This window comes from Clytia hemisphaerica, unplaced genomic scaffold (assembly GCF_902728285.1).
Source record: "Clytia hemisphaerica strain Z4C2 unplaced genomic scaffold, Clytia hemisphaerica genome assembly, whole genome shotgun sequence".
Classification (NCBI taxonomy): domain Eukaryota; kingdom Metazoa; phylum Cnidaria; class Hydrozoa; order Leptothecata; family Clytiidae; genus Clytia; species Clytia hemisphaerica.
The window spans coordinates 100,301-117,780 of record NW_027104234.1 but is presented as its reverse complement, the minus strand read 5'-3'; the positions used below and the strand labels follow the sequence as shown (position 1 = coordinate 117,780).

Below are 17,480 nucleotides of genomic sequence, written 5' to 3'. Positions count from 1 at the left end.
AGGCCAGACTAGAAAGAAGGGAAATTATATTCCTATTTCAAAATATCTAATATTGAAAAAGAAATTGCAAAAACTCAAAGTTTTGAAGAGTCAAAGTCAGTGGTCAAATATTTTTCTTATTTCAACGAAAGAAACAAAATGCACTGAAGCTTTAAAGCATTTTATTACAAGTTCACATTGAAAAAATTCGTAATCTTAGATCAGTAGAAATAAAATGTCTAAATTAAAATCGAATCAAATTTCAGAGTCGGGACGGGATTTGAAGAACCTGCGAAACTTCGCAAGCCGATATTATTTGTTGTTGTGAAAATAAGCTCTAAATTTCGGTCACTACTACAACATATAGAATGAAACGGTATCAAATATATATTTTTGATTTTTGAGTAGTCTTCAAAGAAAAAACAAAGAGCTCAACAAAAAACAACATGTCTTACAGTACTTCCGCTGAATCTTCCATCCGGTGACAAATGCTTTAAAAACAAATCTTCATTGTTTGACACATTTCTTTATTATTCACTGAAGATGAAAGAAGAAAAATTAATAAATGTGAACCTAACAGGAAACCGTCTTGAATAGAATAACGGTAAAAAAATCAGTAACAAAATTAAAATTGAAATTGACTCACTGAAAGTGAACTTTTTGTAAAATCATGTTGTTGAAGTTGTTTTATTTATATCTATATACTAAAAGATAAAGAAGAGGTAAAATATGATCATTAAAAAGTAAAATGAAATGTGAAAACATTGTAAGTGAAAACAAACTCAAAGCCATAACTATTTTAGCTCTCTATCATCGTATGAAATGCCTCTATTACAAGTACGAAATTTGCTTGAAAGTTAAGTCTACAAAGGTGAGTTGTTAATCACTCAGCAATTAAGGCGAAAAAGTCTAAGAATCCATCATTCTAATGACCATTATAGATACCCCATTACTTCGAATAAACGCACCCTCGAATAAACGCTCCTTTAAGGAAAATTTTTCAATAAACACCCCCTTCGAACAAACGCCTACCCCTAGGAGGGGCGTTTATTTGAGACACGCAGCTATAAAGCAAAAAGTATAATATGAAGAAACACTTAGACATACAACAATAATTGTATTCTTTTTGTATTCGAACTTGTTTACACCCATTTCCAGATCCTATAAATTTTTCAATACACGCCCCTTTCTTTTAAACGCCCCCTCCAATAAACGCCCCTCCTAAAATCCAAACAACGCCCGGGACGTTTATTAGAAGTTATACGGTAGCTGACTGTGAATCTTCTCCCAAAAGTAAACTACCATACAAAAGAGATCTTCCCTGAAAATTATAAAATTTCAAAAGAAGCTATTCAATAAAAACATTATACAGTTCTTTAAAATGGAAACTTAATTTTTTGCTATCAGAGAATAGGTTATGTACAGAGAGTAAATTAACAATAAATTATTGTCGCTGAAAAAACAAACTAATATGTAATGGTAATATGTAATGGTAATAAATCAATGATAAAATCAATGAGAATCAAAAATCAATCAATATGATTGATCGACTATCAAAAGTGATGATTGAGGATAAATTCTTCAGCATAAGTTATCCTTCTGTCTATTTTCGTTTTCTTCTCAAGCGTTCACGCAGTTTCATCTGTGCAAATTTTCGTTTTTGTTCAATTTCTTCCATGGTGCATTTCTGTGTGGATGAAAAGCAGTCGAATGCTTTCGATGTTATTCCTGAAAAATATTTGGTCGGTTTTGAATCTATACCAATTGAACATATTACAAAGAAATTGTAACAACCTTTGAGGAAGGCTATATTGACCACTTCCCTATAAATTTGGGATCTTTGTTTGAAATGGGCAACAGTTCAAATCAAAATTTCTGGATGATAATCTAGGTACGAGCACGAATTATCAAAACCAAGAAGTAAACAAAACACTTTACTATGAAAGTTAAACTAGCAAATACAAAATCCTAACATCAATCTTATGATTCAACTAACCCTTTATTAGTACAAGAGACAATGGCCCTACCTGGTGCGACTGTCGTCGATGCTTCCATCAGATCACCACCAGGCATTTTCCCTTCAATGGCTGATAGTTCCAATGCCATAGTTTGAGCCATTGAGTTCGATAGAGTCGAGCTGAAAACAGACACTTTAGGTGGAACGAACGGCTTTCGACAGGCTGTAGTCACCATATTTTTCCTTACAAAGGAGCCATTTTGAGGACCTGTTTTCGTTGGTACATTCTTGGTAGATCTGGTAACATTGAAGCCAGTTTTCTTGCACACGACTGGTGACTTAATAGAAAGAGTCTGCATATCAGTGTCTAGTTTGTTAGTGCTTGTAGATGCTGATCCTGAGGGTTTGGATATAGGGATAAAAGCTGTATTTTGGTCGATAATTTTCTTTTGAAGATTATTGAGTGGTAAGGGCGAAGTATGGCATTTGGTTTTTAACTTTCGTTGCGATTCGGTGAGACGACGAGCTGGTGTGATTTCTTGAGATTTGCATTTGATTTCTGCAGCATCGCCCATATCAAAAGTTGCCAATAGTTCATCGAACCCGTCAAAATCGTTATCTAATAGGTCAGGTGTAGTAGTAATGGTCTTTGGTTTATTAGTTTGTATAGGTGTAGTTCGTTTTCGAAGCTTCAACTTACTTTTGTTATTATTTGGTATATTTGTATCAGGTTCGGTTTTCACCTTATCAAAGACCTTCGATAGATTAGTGTTAATGGGATCCTTTAGTAAAATATCGGGTTGAGTCGATAAAATTTGATCGATCTCATCGTTATCATCAAAATCGATTCCGATTAACGGAGATTGTCGTTTGTCTTTTTTATTAATGCATTGATTATTATTAGTATCTACTTTATTTGATTCGCTTTCTGCATTCGAACATTTATCAGAGGGTTGGTTTTTACTTCCTGTTGAAATCCCAGAGTCTTTTTGCTCATCGACTGTGTATAGGTTAGGCATGGGGCGTGTGGTTTGCTTACGAGCTGAACGTTTTAAAACGGGCGTGCTTGACCTGGATCGGCATGATCGCAATGGCGTTTTCCGGGTGGGTATGTTACGTGGATTACGGATTGGCGTTTTAGAAGAAGCTGCAGTTGAATCGATACCGGCAAGTAAGGAATCTTCTAAATTGTCAAAATTAAGAAGACTGTCCGCAGAACTATTCGAAAAGTAACTCGGCGAATGCGTCTTGGGTTGGGCTTGCAATAAGCATGGCGAAGAGCTGGAAAGAAATACAAGTATAGTAAAATTTGATGGGGTCATACTTATATGACAATGATAAAAAAATAGAAGAATAAAAATATAATAGCCGCATTCTTTTTCACCGTTAAACATATATATGACAATGATATTAATGATAACAACAATAAATAATTGAAGAAACGTATTTTCCCGAATATCCTGACAACCATTCATTATTATGGACATAATAATCTTTTCAAAACAATTCTGAATTTCATTGGATTCAATCACAAACATATACCATACCGTAAGCTTAAGGGACTCTCTCTGTTTACACCTGAAAGAGAATTCGGTAAAATTAAACTAAACCTGAGTTTCTTTGGGATAAACCAGTCAAACTGTAATTGAGCTATAAAAATCTAGGAGTTCAATTAAATAATGTTCAAATCTTTTAAGCTAGACAAAAACCTCTTTCATACTCATAGCTTATTACATTAAATAAAAAATTACAAGACTGGTGGGAATATGAACCGTAATTATCCACAGTAACGTAACGTAAAGGGTACAAATACAAAAGTAAATTTACTTGGCTGGGGAGCAGAAGGAACTTCTTCTTGTAAAAACTTCTTAATCTTCTCACTGAAATCCAATGCTTCAATCTTCGCACCTCTTGAACATGATAATCTAAAATTGGAAAAAGAAAGTGCACTTGACTTGCCTTGATCTCAACATGTACAATCAAGGTCATATTTTAGAAAAAAAAGGGAAATTTCCCCAAAATTTTATAGCTAAAAGCGATTTGGAATTTCGCACAAAATTTCACAGCTCAAAATCCCGAAGTTTCGAGAAAATTTTAGTTAAGGTAGGTAGAGGTAGAAACTATTTACTACATGATTGACAGAATGTTTGAATAAAGGAAACTTCACTTCTTGACTTTTAAGGTAAAATTTAGCAAACCTTGATGAATTGTGTCTGAGTGAATAATTTTGTTTTCTTGTGCAGCTTGGTGCCAGATTCTGCTGCATCCATGTTGAAAAATTTGTTTCTTCTGCAGTACAACTCTCAACAGATTTACGCTGAAAAGAAAGATTGAAGGAAATAGATGCTATATTTGATTAGAAAGCAAATCCATGACAGATAGAATTTGTCGATTTGTACTGTGCTGTTCCGAATGATGTAATTATTTTGATTAATTTTTGGGATACAGTAGTGTTATATTGAAACTTATCAAAGAGGTACAACACGAATTATAAGCCCCTGACAATCTTGACCAGAACTTTGATAAGCACCTTCAAAATACAAATTATTTAGATATAGTTTATGTACCCAGAAATCGAGAAAATTGTAGCTTGGCAACAACTGGTTAAGAAGTCTAAAGGGACCATAAAGAAAGAAAATCAAATCAAACCCCATGAATACTACTGTGAGGGTACTGCTCCTCGTCTAACAGGAGGTGTTCATTAAGGATCTTTGTCTTGGTGTGCATGTATCATGCAATTGATTACCCTTAGAAGTTGTTGTAAAATTACAGTAACTCACAGTTTTAGGAATTTGCTTGATCAGAGAAGATAAATTCGTCTCTTTCCTTCTCTTTCCTCTTCCTCCTATAGCAAATACAGATAAGAACAACATTGATACAGGTGTTTGCCCCTCAGAATGTACGTGAAATTTACTTTTGCTCTAATTTTTTTTTTCTGTACTTTTTAAAACTTTTTTTGGTGTTTTTACAAGGTCTTCTATTATAAAATTTCTTCCCAGTAACTTAAATCTCAAAGTTTTAGGTTTTTGGTATTTTCTTCTCAAATTGAACTTTTATACTTTGTTTAGGGGGGACCGCAGAATGTCAGTCTGGAAAATCGCATTATCTGGAGAACAAAAAGTCATCCATTGATGAAATTTTGTGTGAATGCATTTATTTGAATCCTTTTTAATATGTAAACTTTATGTTGACTTATTTTCAAGGGAACCCCACTTTGCTCCACAAAGTGCCAGTGATAGGGACCTCAAAATGCCACCTTTTGCAGATGATTACAATATTTTGTTATTTTATAATCCATTTTCACAGACCAAAAATGTTAGACGTATTGCATTACAATGAGAACTACCTTATCGGAACAAATATTTGCGGTCGAAAAAAATATCCGAAAAATTGCATTTTGCGGTTTTAATTTTCGAAATTTCATTTCGTGGGAATTAATTTTTGCGGTTTTTAAGTTTTAAAATTTTTTTGCGGGCTCAAATTTTTGTGATTTTGACGAAAAACCACGAAAAACATATTATTGTTTTTTCGGGCAAATAAAATTTGTTAATTTATCTAACCAGGTTCTTTGATCATTTAAACAAAAATATTTCAATAATGGAAAAAATTTTAAAAGCATATTTAGGTCCCCCTGATGAATGAAACCAAAAAAAAAATCAATAAACACTTTTCGGTTTGCTTTGTATTTGTGATGAATTGTTATCCCAGTGTATTTCAACAGTAGATTCGTCAGTTGAGCGGTTGCCACCAGTACTTGCTGGCGAGCTTCTATGTTTCTTCTTTGGCAGTGTTATTTCATTGACTTTCGGTGATTCAATCTGGCTATCTGAAAGGAAAGGATCAGAGTTGAGCATAAGAATCCTTGATAATGACAATGATAAAATACACCAAACAAAATTATATAGAAATTTCAAGTATTTAAAAAGGCTATTTGCTGAATTAGCGACTTTACGAAATATCATTTTCTGCTGTTTTAAGCTGAAACTCAAAACCAAATTCGATTGCATGTGAGAAAATTAGAAGAGGATTTTTCCTTCTGCTCTTTTTGCAAAATATGATGTTTTACCATAAAGACAATTTAAGATATTGACAGTGTCTAAAAAGATATAATTAATGTGGTAACTTGAATGAGATATTGAAAGTACAACAAATACAACACAAAGACTGCTTGACATATGCACTTACATAAAGGTCTACTACCATTTGGAGTAACTCGTGTTGGTGTTTTAGAGCTTAGTGTTAGTCTTCTTTTCTTGGCAGGGTAATGATCTTTCATACTCATTTTTCATTAATTACTGCGACAATGAGAAGAAAGAAATAAACATGAAAACATACTTATATACTAAGAAAATCAAGGTTAAAGCTTCGATTTAGTTCTTATAAACCATGAAGACACAGATTGAACTGAACATCCATTAACGACAAAAACAATAGCGTCATCATTCTGGCCGCAGCTTTACATGGTTTCAGCCCACTTTTCAGGTGCCCCCATTGAGCATGGTGCCCCCAGCATTTTAGGTCCCCTTGAGAAATTGCTTTGAGTTAGGTACCCCCATTCAGCCAAAAAAATTTGTTGTTATGCTATAAAGATGGCGGCTGTAAATCAAGACAACCACATTAGAAAAATATAGCAAAGATGGCGTGATGGGAAACGAAAGAGAAATTGGATGGGAAACTAGGTGCTGGGATAAAAAAATTCATTAATTTGAAATATTTTGAAATATACGATTTGGATAACCAGCCCTCAGAGCCTCCATCAAGACAGCTAGGTACCCTTAATAACCTAGGTAACCCCAAAGAATTGCAAGGCATTAGCCCCCCTCTACTAACCTGGCCTAGGTGCCCTTCAGATTTCTGGGGGGGGGGTGACACCATGCTTTATGGTTCAAATCAGCTATTCCAGAAAATAATGTGTGAAGCAGTGTAAGGAAACGTTTTATTTTATTAAAGCAAAAACTTTTCAGTCAAAAAGCATCTTCAGTGGGGGGGGGGTTAATGAATCGCTACGAATGGCATTTCGTTTGTACTTTTTAGGTACCTTAGATGACTAATGGCAGGAACTTTGGTTTCTTTACGATGAACCGATGTTTCGTAACTCCCGTCATTTTGCTTGGCCATCGTAGTGTCAAGAAATTTATACAGATCAATATCAATTTAGATTTCTTTGAATTCAGTTTTAAAATTGCGGAGAGCAGACCTCCCATGGTAACCATCAATTTGTTTGTAAAATTTAGAGTTAAAAATAAAGGTACTCTCTGTTATAAGTTTATTCTTTCCTATCTGTGGTAATTTATCTGCATACGTGCATGCACCAGTTTGGGTAGTAATTGATCTGAACAGATCTGAACTTTAGATTTTCATTTCAATATCAATATCTTTGACTTATTCAAATTTATGGCTTTTAGCAGTTCCATATAAGCGTGCGGGTTGACCGGATGTTGGAAACATTTTTTGTTAGTCCTTGTGTTTCTGGAAGTTGCAACTGGTACATACACGTATGGTGCAGTCCAAGTGATAGCAGAATATGGATACCAAACCAAAAGAAACTCTCAAAATTTCAATTCAGTTTTGAGAAAACAACCAAAATGCCTCAAAAAAGTTCCTTAAGAAGATTCCACCAACTCACCAATAACCGTTATTAAGTCTTAATCTATTTGGAAAACCAAGAAAGTCAAAAACTTATTCTTTCTGAACGATAAGAAACCACACATGGCATGTCAAACTTACGAAGGAGTATGCTCTTGTGGTGCATGGTGTGCAGAGTTGCCTCAAGCATTTTTCAGGGGGGGGGGCTAATGAAGAATTTTTTTCAAAAGGGATAAAACCTTCCCCGCAGCATATATTTTTAACATAATTTAAAATATCTTCAGTCTATTAGCTCTGCCCCCCAGTTCTATTACACAACACTCAGCCCCCCCCTAGCAGGCTAGCCCCCAGTATTTTTTAAAAAATACAGCCCCCAATCAAGCAAAAATGGGGGTGGGGTGCATTCTATGTGGTGAAAATTATGTTGGTGAAACAGAACGAAATGTTGCAACTAGATGGGCCGAAAACACGATAATGTTAGCCATAAATCAGAACCCGCTAAGCATTTAAAAGAAAACCCCACCCATCAATTTGTTTTGAGATGTATCTTAAAAGCTCCCGTATTTGATAAGGAAAGGAAGTTTCTAGAAGCTTTGTTTAAAGCTACCATGGCAGACAAATTTCCAGGCCTTTTCTGCTACCAGATAACGTTGGCAAAAACTCGATCTTTGCTTGAGTTTTGAAACTCAATCCTAATTTTTGTACCTGAGCCATGAAATCATGACACAAAGTTAATGTTCTAGACTTTTTTTGCAGAAAAAGCCCATTCCGAGGTTAATTTTTTGTGTTTTAAAAATAGTTTCCAACTAATTAAACAGAGCCTGGGTTGATTATTTTGTTCTTCGAACTGAATTTAAACTCAATCTTTTAACTAAAAATGGTAGCAGCTCAACATTATGGAAATTTGCAGAAACAAAACACTTACAACTTTTTAGAAATGACATTACTTGATATACCCTAAAGAATAATTTTATATGTATTTACATTTTAATCAATTCCTTTGTATAGCGCTTAATTATGAATGAATTTTTTTATTTATAGATAACCAAGCAATTTTTTTTCTCAAAATTTGTCATTTTTTACCGCTCTATGTTTTTACTGACGATGACGTAGCCGAAAAGCTTTTACTTTGAGATAAATTCTGATTTTTAATAAAACTATGGCGAATAGATTTAACACTAAAACTTCATTATCAAGATTATGGGATTTGGAGTGCAGGCTGATTTTACTTTCGTTTTCAGTGGTTTCATTTTCAATATCAAGCCAACATCTTAGCAATGGGATGCTCCCACATAGTTACAGGGGTTTGTGCAAAAACCAAACGTAGAAAAATTTCCAAATCCCTCATTTTGATCCAATAAAAAGTGTTTCACTTTTTTGCACCCATTCTTCAAAATAAAAATATTGAAGATTTTAAGTTCTTTTTTTATTCCATGATTTTATATGGATTTTGGAGGACAACCTAACTTTTGCACCAAACTCCTGCTTTCTTCACAAAATTGAAGATGAGAAAAAGCCTACTCCTTAGGGGAGCCTTCCAAACTCAGACTTGCCAAGGAAAATGTCCTCTTGATCACGGATAGAAACAAATGAAAGAGGTGATATTAAGGATGAAATTTTACAGCCACCCTGTCGTGCAATGCACTGAGAGGCCATGGTCGCAAAAAAAGGGCCGTGTGAAATGTGGCAACCTCATTGGTGGAAATTTGATAAATATTTCGCAAAGGAGCGTCGCGAAGCAATCAAAGCAAGTAGAAAAGATCACTTTTGTTTTTTTGTTGTAGATTTCAATAGACCTTTTCGCCTTTCCATTTGCCATATTAAATTGTATGCAAAAATTATGGTGGCTGAATTGCCATGGTGAAATTCCCTTAGAAAGTATGCAAAACATATGCAAAAAGAAAGTAATTATATAAAACTTGTACATGCATAATTGGCATTATATTAAAGTGTAATCTTGTAGAAGAAAGAATAAATTTCCTTCTTTTGAAAACTAGAAATAATCAAATTCGCTTATCTCTTAGAACAAGCACTTCAAAAAACCATAACATTAGACATAAACTCAAGCTGAAAAATCACCCACTAAGGTACAACAATTATCCTTATTCGGCTGACGGTAAATTATTCTCCTGGGAATAGAACTGTCAAACGATCAAATCAAAACATTGATCTGAACCGGCTGAATGTGTGACATCATAATTACTGCTTTCAGTTTGCGTGTTTTGAAAGTGTGATGTGTGTACTCCGTCTTGGTGGAATTTTTAATGCCATGAAGACAGAATATGCAATGTCTTTAAGAACAAAGTTCTAAAAGGCTTTTGTTGTTCTTTAAATATTTCTTTTTGGATTAAGAAATTCCATCTTTTATTGTTCTAATGATTATAATATTTCTTTATAAGATGCTTTGTTGTCTTTTTAATCTTTGTGTAAACTTGCATATGTTTTGCATATTTTCCAACTCAATCCAACCACGACTTTTTCGTTCCTCTATTTTTGCATACAATTCAAGATGGCGGATGGAAAGGCGAAAAGGTCTATATAAAATTCTCACAGGGATTACTTGTCACTTGATTACTTGTCAGGGGGGGGGGTAATGCAGTTGGTACCCGACATCATGATGACTAACTGCAAAATTGAAAATTTGAGAGTACACCCACCACCCCTCAGCAGTTAGTACCCAAAAGTACTAAGTGTATTTGACCATCGACAGGTTGATACCACCCCTATTTGCATTTAGTACCCTGAAGTACTAAGCGCATCTAACTACCGGTTGACACCACCCTTATTCGCACCTAGTATCCCACAGTACTAAGTGCATTTGACTATTGACAGGTTGGTATCACCTCCTATTCTGCCCGGTTTAATGGTCTTGAGTGGTCGGCACTCAGGGTAATCACTATTTGAAACCTGTCAGTACCCTAGGTAGCCCTGGGGTTGACAATAATTTTTTTAATATTTGATCCATTATAATAAACAAAAACCCCAAAATATGGTACAAATCTACAAATCTGAACATGTAAAGTAAAGTCTGCCCAACATATTAGGTCTAAAGTCCCAGAAATAAAACATCACTTTTGCATTATTTGACAAACGACTTGAAGGAAAGTTAAAGAAGACATTTCAGTGCTATGTAAATTAATATATAATAAAAAACAAAAAGCTGGCTGACAAGCACAGCTAACAAAAAGTACTCAGGTGAGTTCAGGCAAGTCTCAAACATATTTTGCGTGACGCGCACTGCTTCCCATTGTTCCTTAACTTTCGTATGTAGCTCAAAAGAAGCGTATTAATGAGAAGATTTCGGAAAGTGCGGGGCCCAAAGTTTAAATTAAGCCAATCTCAAGATATCGGCCAAAAACTGATTTTGACGTTATGAAATACGTCGAAAAAACACGTCATAAGTAAGATTTAAATGACGCCATTATTGAAAACAGCGATAACTTCAAGTATAATAATGCAATCAACACCAAATTTTGACTGGAGACGTAGATTAACGATTCTAAAATATTTGTTGAGAAATTTTCAAAATTTTTAGATGACGTCATTTACTGTCGGTAAAAACTAAAATACGTCAAATAATGATGACGTCATCAAAAAATTTCAAATTTTTTTCATGCATTATTCTAAAATCAACAATCAACGTCTCCAGTCAAAATTTGGTGTTAATTGTAGTAATGGTATCTTGTCTTTTTGACGTGTTTTTTCGACGTATTTCCAAACGTCAAAATCAGTTTTTGGCCGATATCTTGAGATTGGCTTAATTTAAATTTTCGGCCCAGCACTTTCCAAAATCCTCCCATTAATACGCTTTTTTGAGCTATATACAAAAGTTAAGGAACAATGGGAAGCGGTGCGCGTCACGCAAAATATGTTTGGAACTTGCCTTATCTCACCTGAGTAAAACATAATGATTTGATTTAGTAGCGGCACGCAATTTCAAAACAAGAAACCTTATGGGATTTTAGATTCAAGCTTTGGTAAGTCTTGAGAGTGAAACAATTAAAAAGCTCCTACATTGAAAAAGGCTATTGATATGGATAAGTAAGACCAGTCTTTCTTACAGATAGTACCCTAAAAGTTCCATTTGATTGACTTCAAATTTATTTTACACCACCCTATACAGCAGTTAGTACCCACAAGGTACAACTGCAAATTCCAAAAATGAAATATGACCCACCAGTACTAACCGTCATGATGTCTGGTACCAACTGCATGACCCCCTGTACTTGTCAATGTGTTGTGTCAGCTTGTCAGCATTGTATTGTTGAAAAGGGAAAGATAAAAGAGGTAAGACTAGCCTAGTTTTTAATCCTGATACAAAGAAGTTGTGAGAGAGTTTCTTCATGCTAGAGTCCCCTGCCCAGTTGGCGATCAAAATTTTTTGATTCAAATTTTTCACTTACTTTTTATCATTAACTTCTCTAACTTGGGACGATTGGGATTGGTGGAAACATGGGACTGTTTGATATCTGGCCTGTATTTTCACTTACTTGCTAAATTTCTTTGACAACAAATTTGTTTTGATAACTCCACCAAGTTTATCAATCATACTTTCTGTCATAACATGTCATGATAACTTTCACTGATAGCGCGCCCTTTTAACTTTTTTGTTTTTATTTAAAATGACTGGACGCCGATTGGAGAATTAGAGAACACCCGCTGCCTAACCGCCTATCACCCGATTGGATTAACAAATAACGAGTGTGTAACTTGCCGCGAGAGTGACGTCAAACGCATTACATTTCCCTTCGGCAAGTTTTTTTCAGATTTTTTCTCCAAGTCGCCATTTTTTCTAAAGTTTGTTTTTGTTTTGTTTTGAAAGTGGCGGCCTATGGAGAGTCTTCATTTGATAAAAACGCCGGAAATTTTTATGTCTACCCGGAGATTCAATAAACCTTTCCTTTGTTATTTAAATCTGGAGCTAGAAACTTTGCATTGGAGCAGCATGCCCCTTGAATGTTTTGATTGCAATGTAAAGTCTTCTTTTTTCTCTCCGCATCTGGAATATGTTTTAATCGCAATGTAGAGTCTTCTTTTTCTTACTTTCGATTTTGTTGGTCGCAGACTGGACGTCTAATTTCGAAACTGATTGATTGCATCAACTTTTTTATCAATATTTCAGACAAAGGAAACTGTATAGAGCTGTTTTTGTAGAAATGCTTTCTAACATACTCATCGTTTTGGAAAAGTATTTTTTTGAGTGGAAGTTGAAGCGTTTTTTCTTACAAAGCTTTTTTGTCCACAGTTAACGATTTTTATTTTTTTCGAAAAAGCAGGTTTTTTCGTGTGCTTCCGTGCAAAGTTGGATCTTTCGGATCTTATTTTTTTCTAGAATTTTTTTACACAGTACGGGAAATAGGCAGATAACTACCGAAAAAAATTCTCCAGAGGTTTGTTTTTGTATGACTTTTCTGCAGTACAGAACAAGTACAAATTATGACACCTTCAGCAATCTCTCATAACTAGGAGAGTATCTTAAATTGGCTACAAAAAAGTATCCAAAAAAGTATCCAAAATAGCAATCAACATCCTAATTAGGATACTAAAAACCAAAAAACCTGTATTTTTCACCAACTAGAGACATCTGCGCCATCTTACCACTTCCAAGATGTAAATAATAAACAAAATTGTGTACTGAATTTCATCAAGTTTTTGGCTGGTGGAATGCAAAACTATAGCCCAAAACTACTCAAATGGCTTTATATTCGCGCAAATTACCCAGGCCCCTTCCTTCTTTACGGCTACCATTTTGAAATTCAGACCGTAGCGGGCTGTTCCGTAAAAAGAAAAACAAATCTTTAGCTCGTGTTTGCAAAATTTTAGGCTCTGAACGGCAGATTATTAGGGATGTTAATTTTCGAGGAACCCGCCAGAGAAATTACTTGAAATTTTGGTCAGTGGTGCAAATCTTGATCAAGAAAAGGTTTGCATAGTTTTCCGAACGCGGATCGCACGTGCGTTTACGTAGGGTAAAATGGCGAAATGCGAAAATTGAATTTGGCAAAATATTTTTTAAAAATGACCCTAAAAGATTTGACTATATCTTTTCAGTGTGGCTCAAATCCTTCAGATCCTTGGTTCGAAAAAGCTATACCTGTTTACTTTTTTCTTGCCAAATTCAACAAGGAAAGGTATATAAAATTAAATTCTACTATTCTACTATTCCTATGATGTTCCTTCAAATACATGGCCCGAACATGGTCCGAACAAAATGTTCGGGCCGATTCAATAATACTTTTTTGTGGCCCGAGCATGGTAGCAACTCCAGAAGTCATGCAACTTTCGTTGACGTCAAACCAAATGTTTCATTTTTCTGTGAACTTTGAACCCTTCAAACTTTTTTTCTATGTATGCTAAAGCGTTCTGGTTTTTACTAAATGAAAGCCCGTGATCTTAGCTTTCCAGCGATATATAACACTGTGGACACAGGCTAGACGGCAAATTGGTAAATTTTTGAAAATTGTTTGCCGACGGGAGAAAAAAAATGTGCAACTATCGATGAACAAATGTTTCTGGAAACAGAGGAAAATGTATTTGAAGGCTGAAACTTTTTTTTCTGCTGAAATGGATTTTCTTTTCATTTGGGGTTTCTTCTTTCAGAAAAACTTATTCTTTATTCATAAGTTTTTGTTCCTCCATTTCCAGAGGCCCCTTGAAAATGGGTCCTACCACCTTTTTGGACTCATTTCAACCTTTTCCAAGCTAATTATTTTCTTCAAAAACAAAAATAAAACAATGCAATGTCTTCTTTTTTCAAAATGTCTTCTTTTTTCAAAAAAAGATGTATCTTTCGTTATTTTGATAAATATACTAAATATTTTATAAATATTTCTATACAATAATATTCTAACACCATCAAAGAATTCTCCCTCCCAATTTCAGGTCTCTAGCTACACTAGAAAATAAAAGAGATATGCAAAGTTGAAGAAGCATGACTGGAAATTTTTTTGTTTTTCTTTTTTGACACATTTTTCAAATTTTTTTAAGCTATTTTCCTAACCTTTTTCTGACATTTTTAGTCAAATTTTTGACACTGAAATTTGAATATCTTTACAACCACTTATCCTCTGGAGGCCTATGACCCCTCATTTTCTTTCTTTTTCAAAGCTCTACAAGATAGGATTTGAAACATCTTCTGGAGTTGCTAAGCATGGTCCGAACAGGCCCGAACATGTTCGGACCATGCTGTGGGCCAGTGTGGAGTCCATGCAAAAGCCACGCCGAAGATATTTTGAGGATCAAGGAAGGTTACATCCAAATGAGGACATACCGTGAGAGTGGGTAACTTGCATCAGTGGAGGCTAACACGCATAGCCCTCAAATGAATGACCCGTCTGGTCATTAAAATACAAAGTTAAATCAAAACAAAAATGGTAGACTAGAGCTGCGAGCGGAGCTGAATATATATAGTTTATTTTAATGACCAGCCAGGTCATTCATTTTAGGGCTATGCATGTTAGCCTCCACTGATGCAAGTTACCCACTCTCACGGTAGACCTTTTTTCAAAGAGGATGTCCTGTTGAATAATTATGAAGTCCAGCCATAAAAGCAATAATGATAGAGACATGTATAATTACTGTATCATGCATATTGTAATAATTATGCATGGTTTTATCATTGTTTTTCTGCTGGACTACATAATTATTCAACAGGGTGGCCTCTTTGAAGAAAGGTCTATTCTCACGCCGAATATATTTGGCGTACTGTGCATGAATTCCAGACTGGGCCGTGGGTGTCGTGCTGGCTGACTGACCTGACTTGGGGCATAAGATAAGGAAAAAAAATCTCACCTGAATTACTAACTTTAAAGTTTTTACAATGAAAAAGGAATATCAGAAGGAGAATAGTTGAATCACATACATCTTTTAAATGTGAAAATAAAAGCACTTTCAATTTCAACTTCTAGATTGTCCAGCAAGCCAGCAAACCAAAAAAATGTCAATGTTTTTAAATTTAACCGGGTAGAAAGTTGAGAAGACTGGGAACTAGCTCTATGTGTTAATCCTCACGAAAATATTGTGCGATTGTTGAAGATTGAAATAAAAGTTTTGTGAATTTTTACATGAGAAATTTATATTTTCGATATCGGAAGTCACTCTTTTAAACTAGGGAGCTAACAAACTCTAATTTCAAACCAACACGGCATGTAGTTACCTCCTTAGTGTTCGAATTATTTAGATATCGCTTCGCTCATATTTGCGCGGGAAAGTTAAAAGATATGTAGACAGACAGAAAGTAGACTGGTAGAGTGTGGTTCAACATGGTTGTTGTATTGGGCTATTCCATTTTTAAACCATACAGGGGTATTGACGAACTTTTCCAGGGGGGACTGAGCCTTGATTTTCCAAGGGGCTTTTGGTCATTTTCAGATTTTCCAAGGGGATTATTAAAGGTTTCCAGGGGGTTCTCTCCTCCTAAACTGGCATCAATAGTCACTTTCCAGGCCCTTTTTCACAAAATTTCACTTTCCAGGGGTGTTGACTCCTAATTTCCAGGGGATGGTTTGTTATCCAAAATTTCCAGGGGGGTTAGTAAAAAAAGTTCGTCAATACCCCTGTACAATTTTTTTTTGGAATAGCCCATTGGTCTGTATCAGTTATTTGTTACTTGTGTTACATGTGTAGGTGTTCGAGCAAAGGGCTCAGGTAAGATTCTTGGTGAACCGCCTCTGTTTGATCAATCTTTCAATGGAAAAAGAATCTCAGCAGATATTTTTCATGTCATTATTCAAGTCAAGTATATTGAGTTTTCAGTTCACATTTTCAGTTCATCATTAAGGCTGATGGAAATTAATGATATGTTTACCGTAATGACCATTTTCAGAATTCGATGCGGCCAAGTTTTCATTATTCATTATTCATTATTTTCCCATAAACATTTATTTTTACCAGATTTTTTGCTTTTCCTTATAGATACACAATCTCCTCTTGTGTCTCCGGAACTCTTGTGTTTTTATTGATTCTTTTGGTTCCCGTTTGTACGAGCTTAAAGAGATAAATCTTTATCTTCCCGCAAGAGAATTATAAAATGTTATCTCCACAATATGACAAAATTAAATTCACACGGCAAAGACTACTAGAGGGCCGTTCGGGTTGTTAACAATCTAAAATAGCCACGGGCCATTTGTCAGTATAGACCTAACTCTTCATACAAAAATTACGGGAAACGCATATTTGGACTTTGAACCCTATGCTGCACTCAAGCACTTGAGCCAAAATCCCGCAAAGGCGGGACAAAAATCAGTTTTTCGAAGTTTGCAAAAAAACGCCACATAGAAGATCTTTCAAATTCAGTATGTGAATAGGGCAGTAAAAAATACAACTTTTCTATTTTTCCTTTTTTTTGCAAAAGTTCTAGGAATGAAAATAAAGGGATAATGATAATTGAATACTATCCATTGATGATCCGCGGCACTATCGTAAAGCTAGAATCACTTCGCGTACACTTCGCTTGAGAAAATGATTGACAGATTGAAGTTTTTCATCCCCGCGGCGCGTGCCGCGCGGGAGCTCGGGTGCTATGCGAGAGTTCTCGGCTCAATCCTCGGACCGCGCTAAAATGGTAAACTGAGCTGTGATAGATCATTTCGATGGAAGTTGTTGGAATGTTTACAAGGCTCTTGACAGAAAATCGTTTGTTTTATTGTCAATGATGACAGTGTGGTTATTAATTTTGTTAGATCTGACAAATTGATGTTTGTAAGTGCACTTTATAGTTTTGATTCCCATTGAAGAATCATATTCTGGTTTTCATGTTATTAGATGCTGTTTTAGAGCTTTAGGTCTACACTGTTTGTTTTGATATCAACTTTGAAAATTTTTGTTCTCTGCTCAAGTGGGAGGAAAAATAATGACAACTTTTTGAGAAAATGGCAAATAATGACAACTTGATGCGGCAGGTTTTTGAACACGCGGGCGGCTTACGGTAAACATAACATTAAATTCCATCGGTCTAATA

At 35.1% G+C, this 17,480-nt stretch overlaps 1 protein-coding gene across 1 annotated transcript; it reads right to left on the bottom strand.

Annotated features, from left to right (window-relative positions):
• Window positions 1–1,351: 1,351 nt before the first annotated feature.
• Window positions 1,352–6,232, bottom strand: LOC136815998 (uncharacterized). The gene is made up of 8 exons (XM_067072420.1): window positions 6,122–6,232; window positions 5,604–5,762; window positions 4,717–4,781; window positions 4,135–4,253; window positions 3,764–3,861; window positions 3,484–3,514; window positions 2,007–3,217; window positions 1,352–1,707 (listed from the first exon to the last, which is right to left on the bottom strand). Exons 1-8 carry the CDS (start codon window positions 6,216–6,218, stop codon window positions 1,583–1,585), a joined length of 1,905 nt encoding a protein of 634 aa, XP_066928521.1. The 5' UTR covers window positions 6,219–6,232; the 3' UTR covers window positions 1,352–1,582.
• Window positions 6,233–17,480: the final 11,248 nt, after the last annotated feature.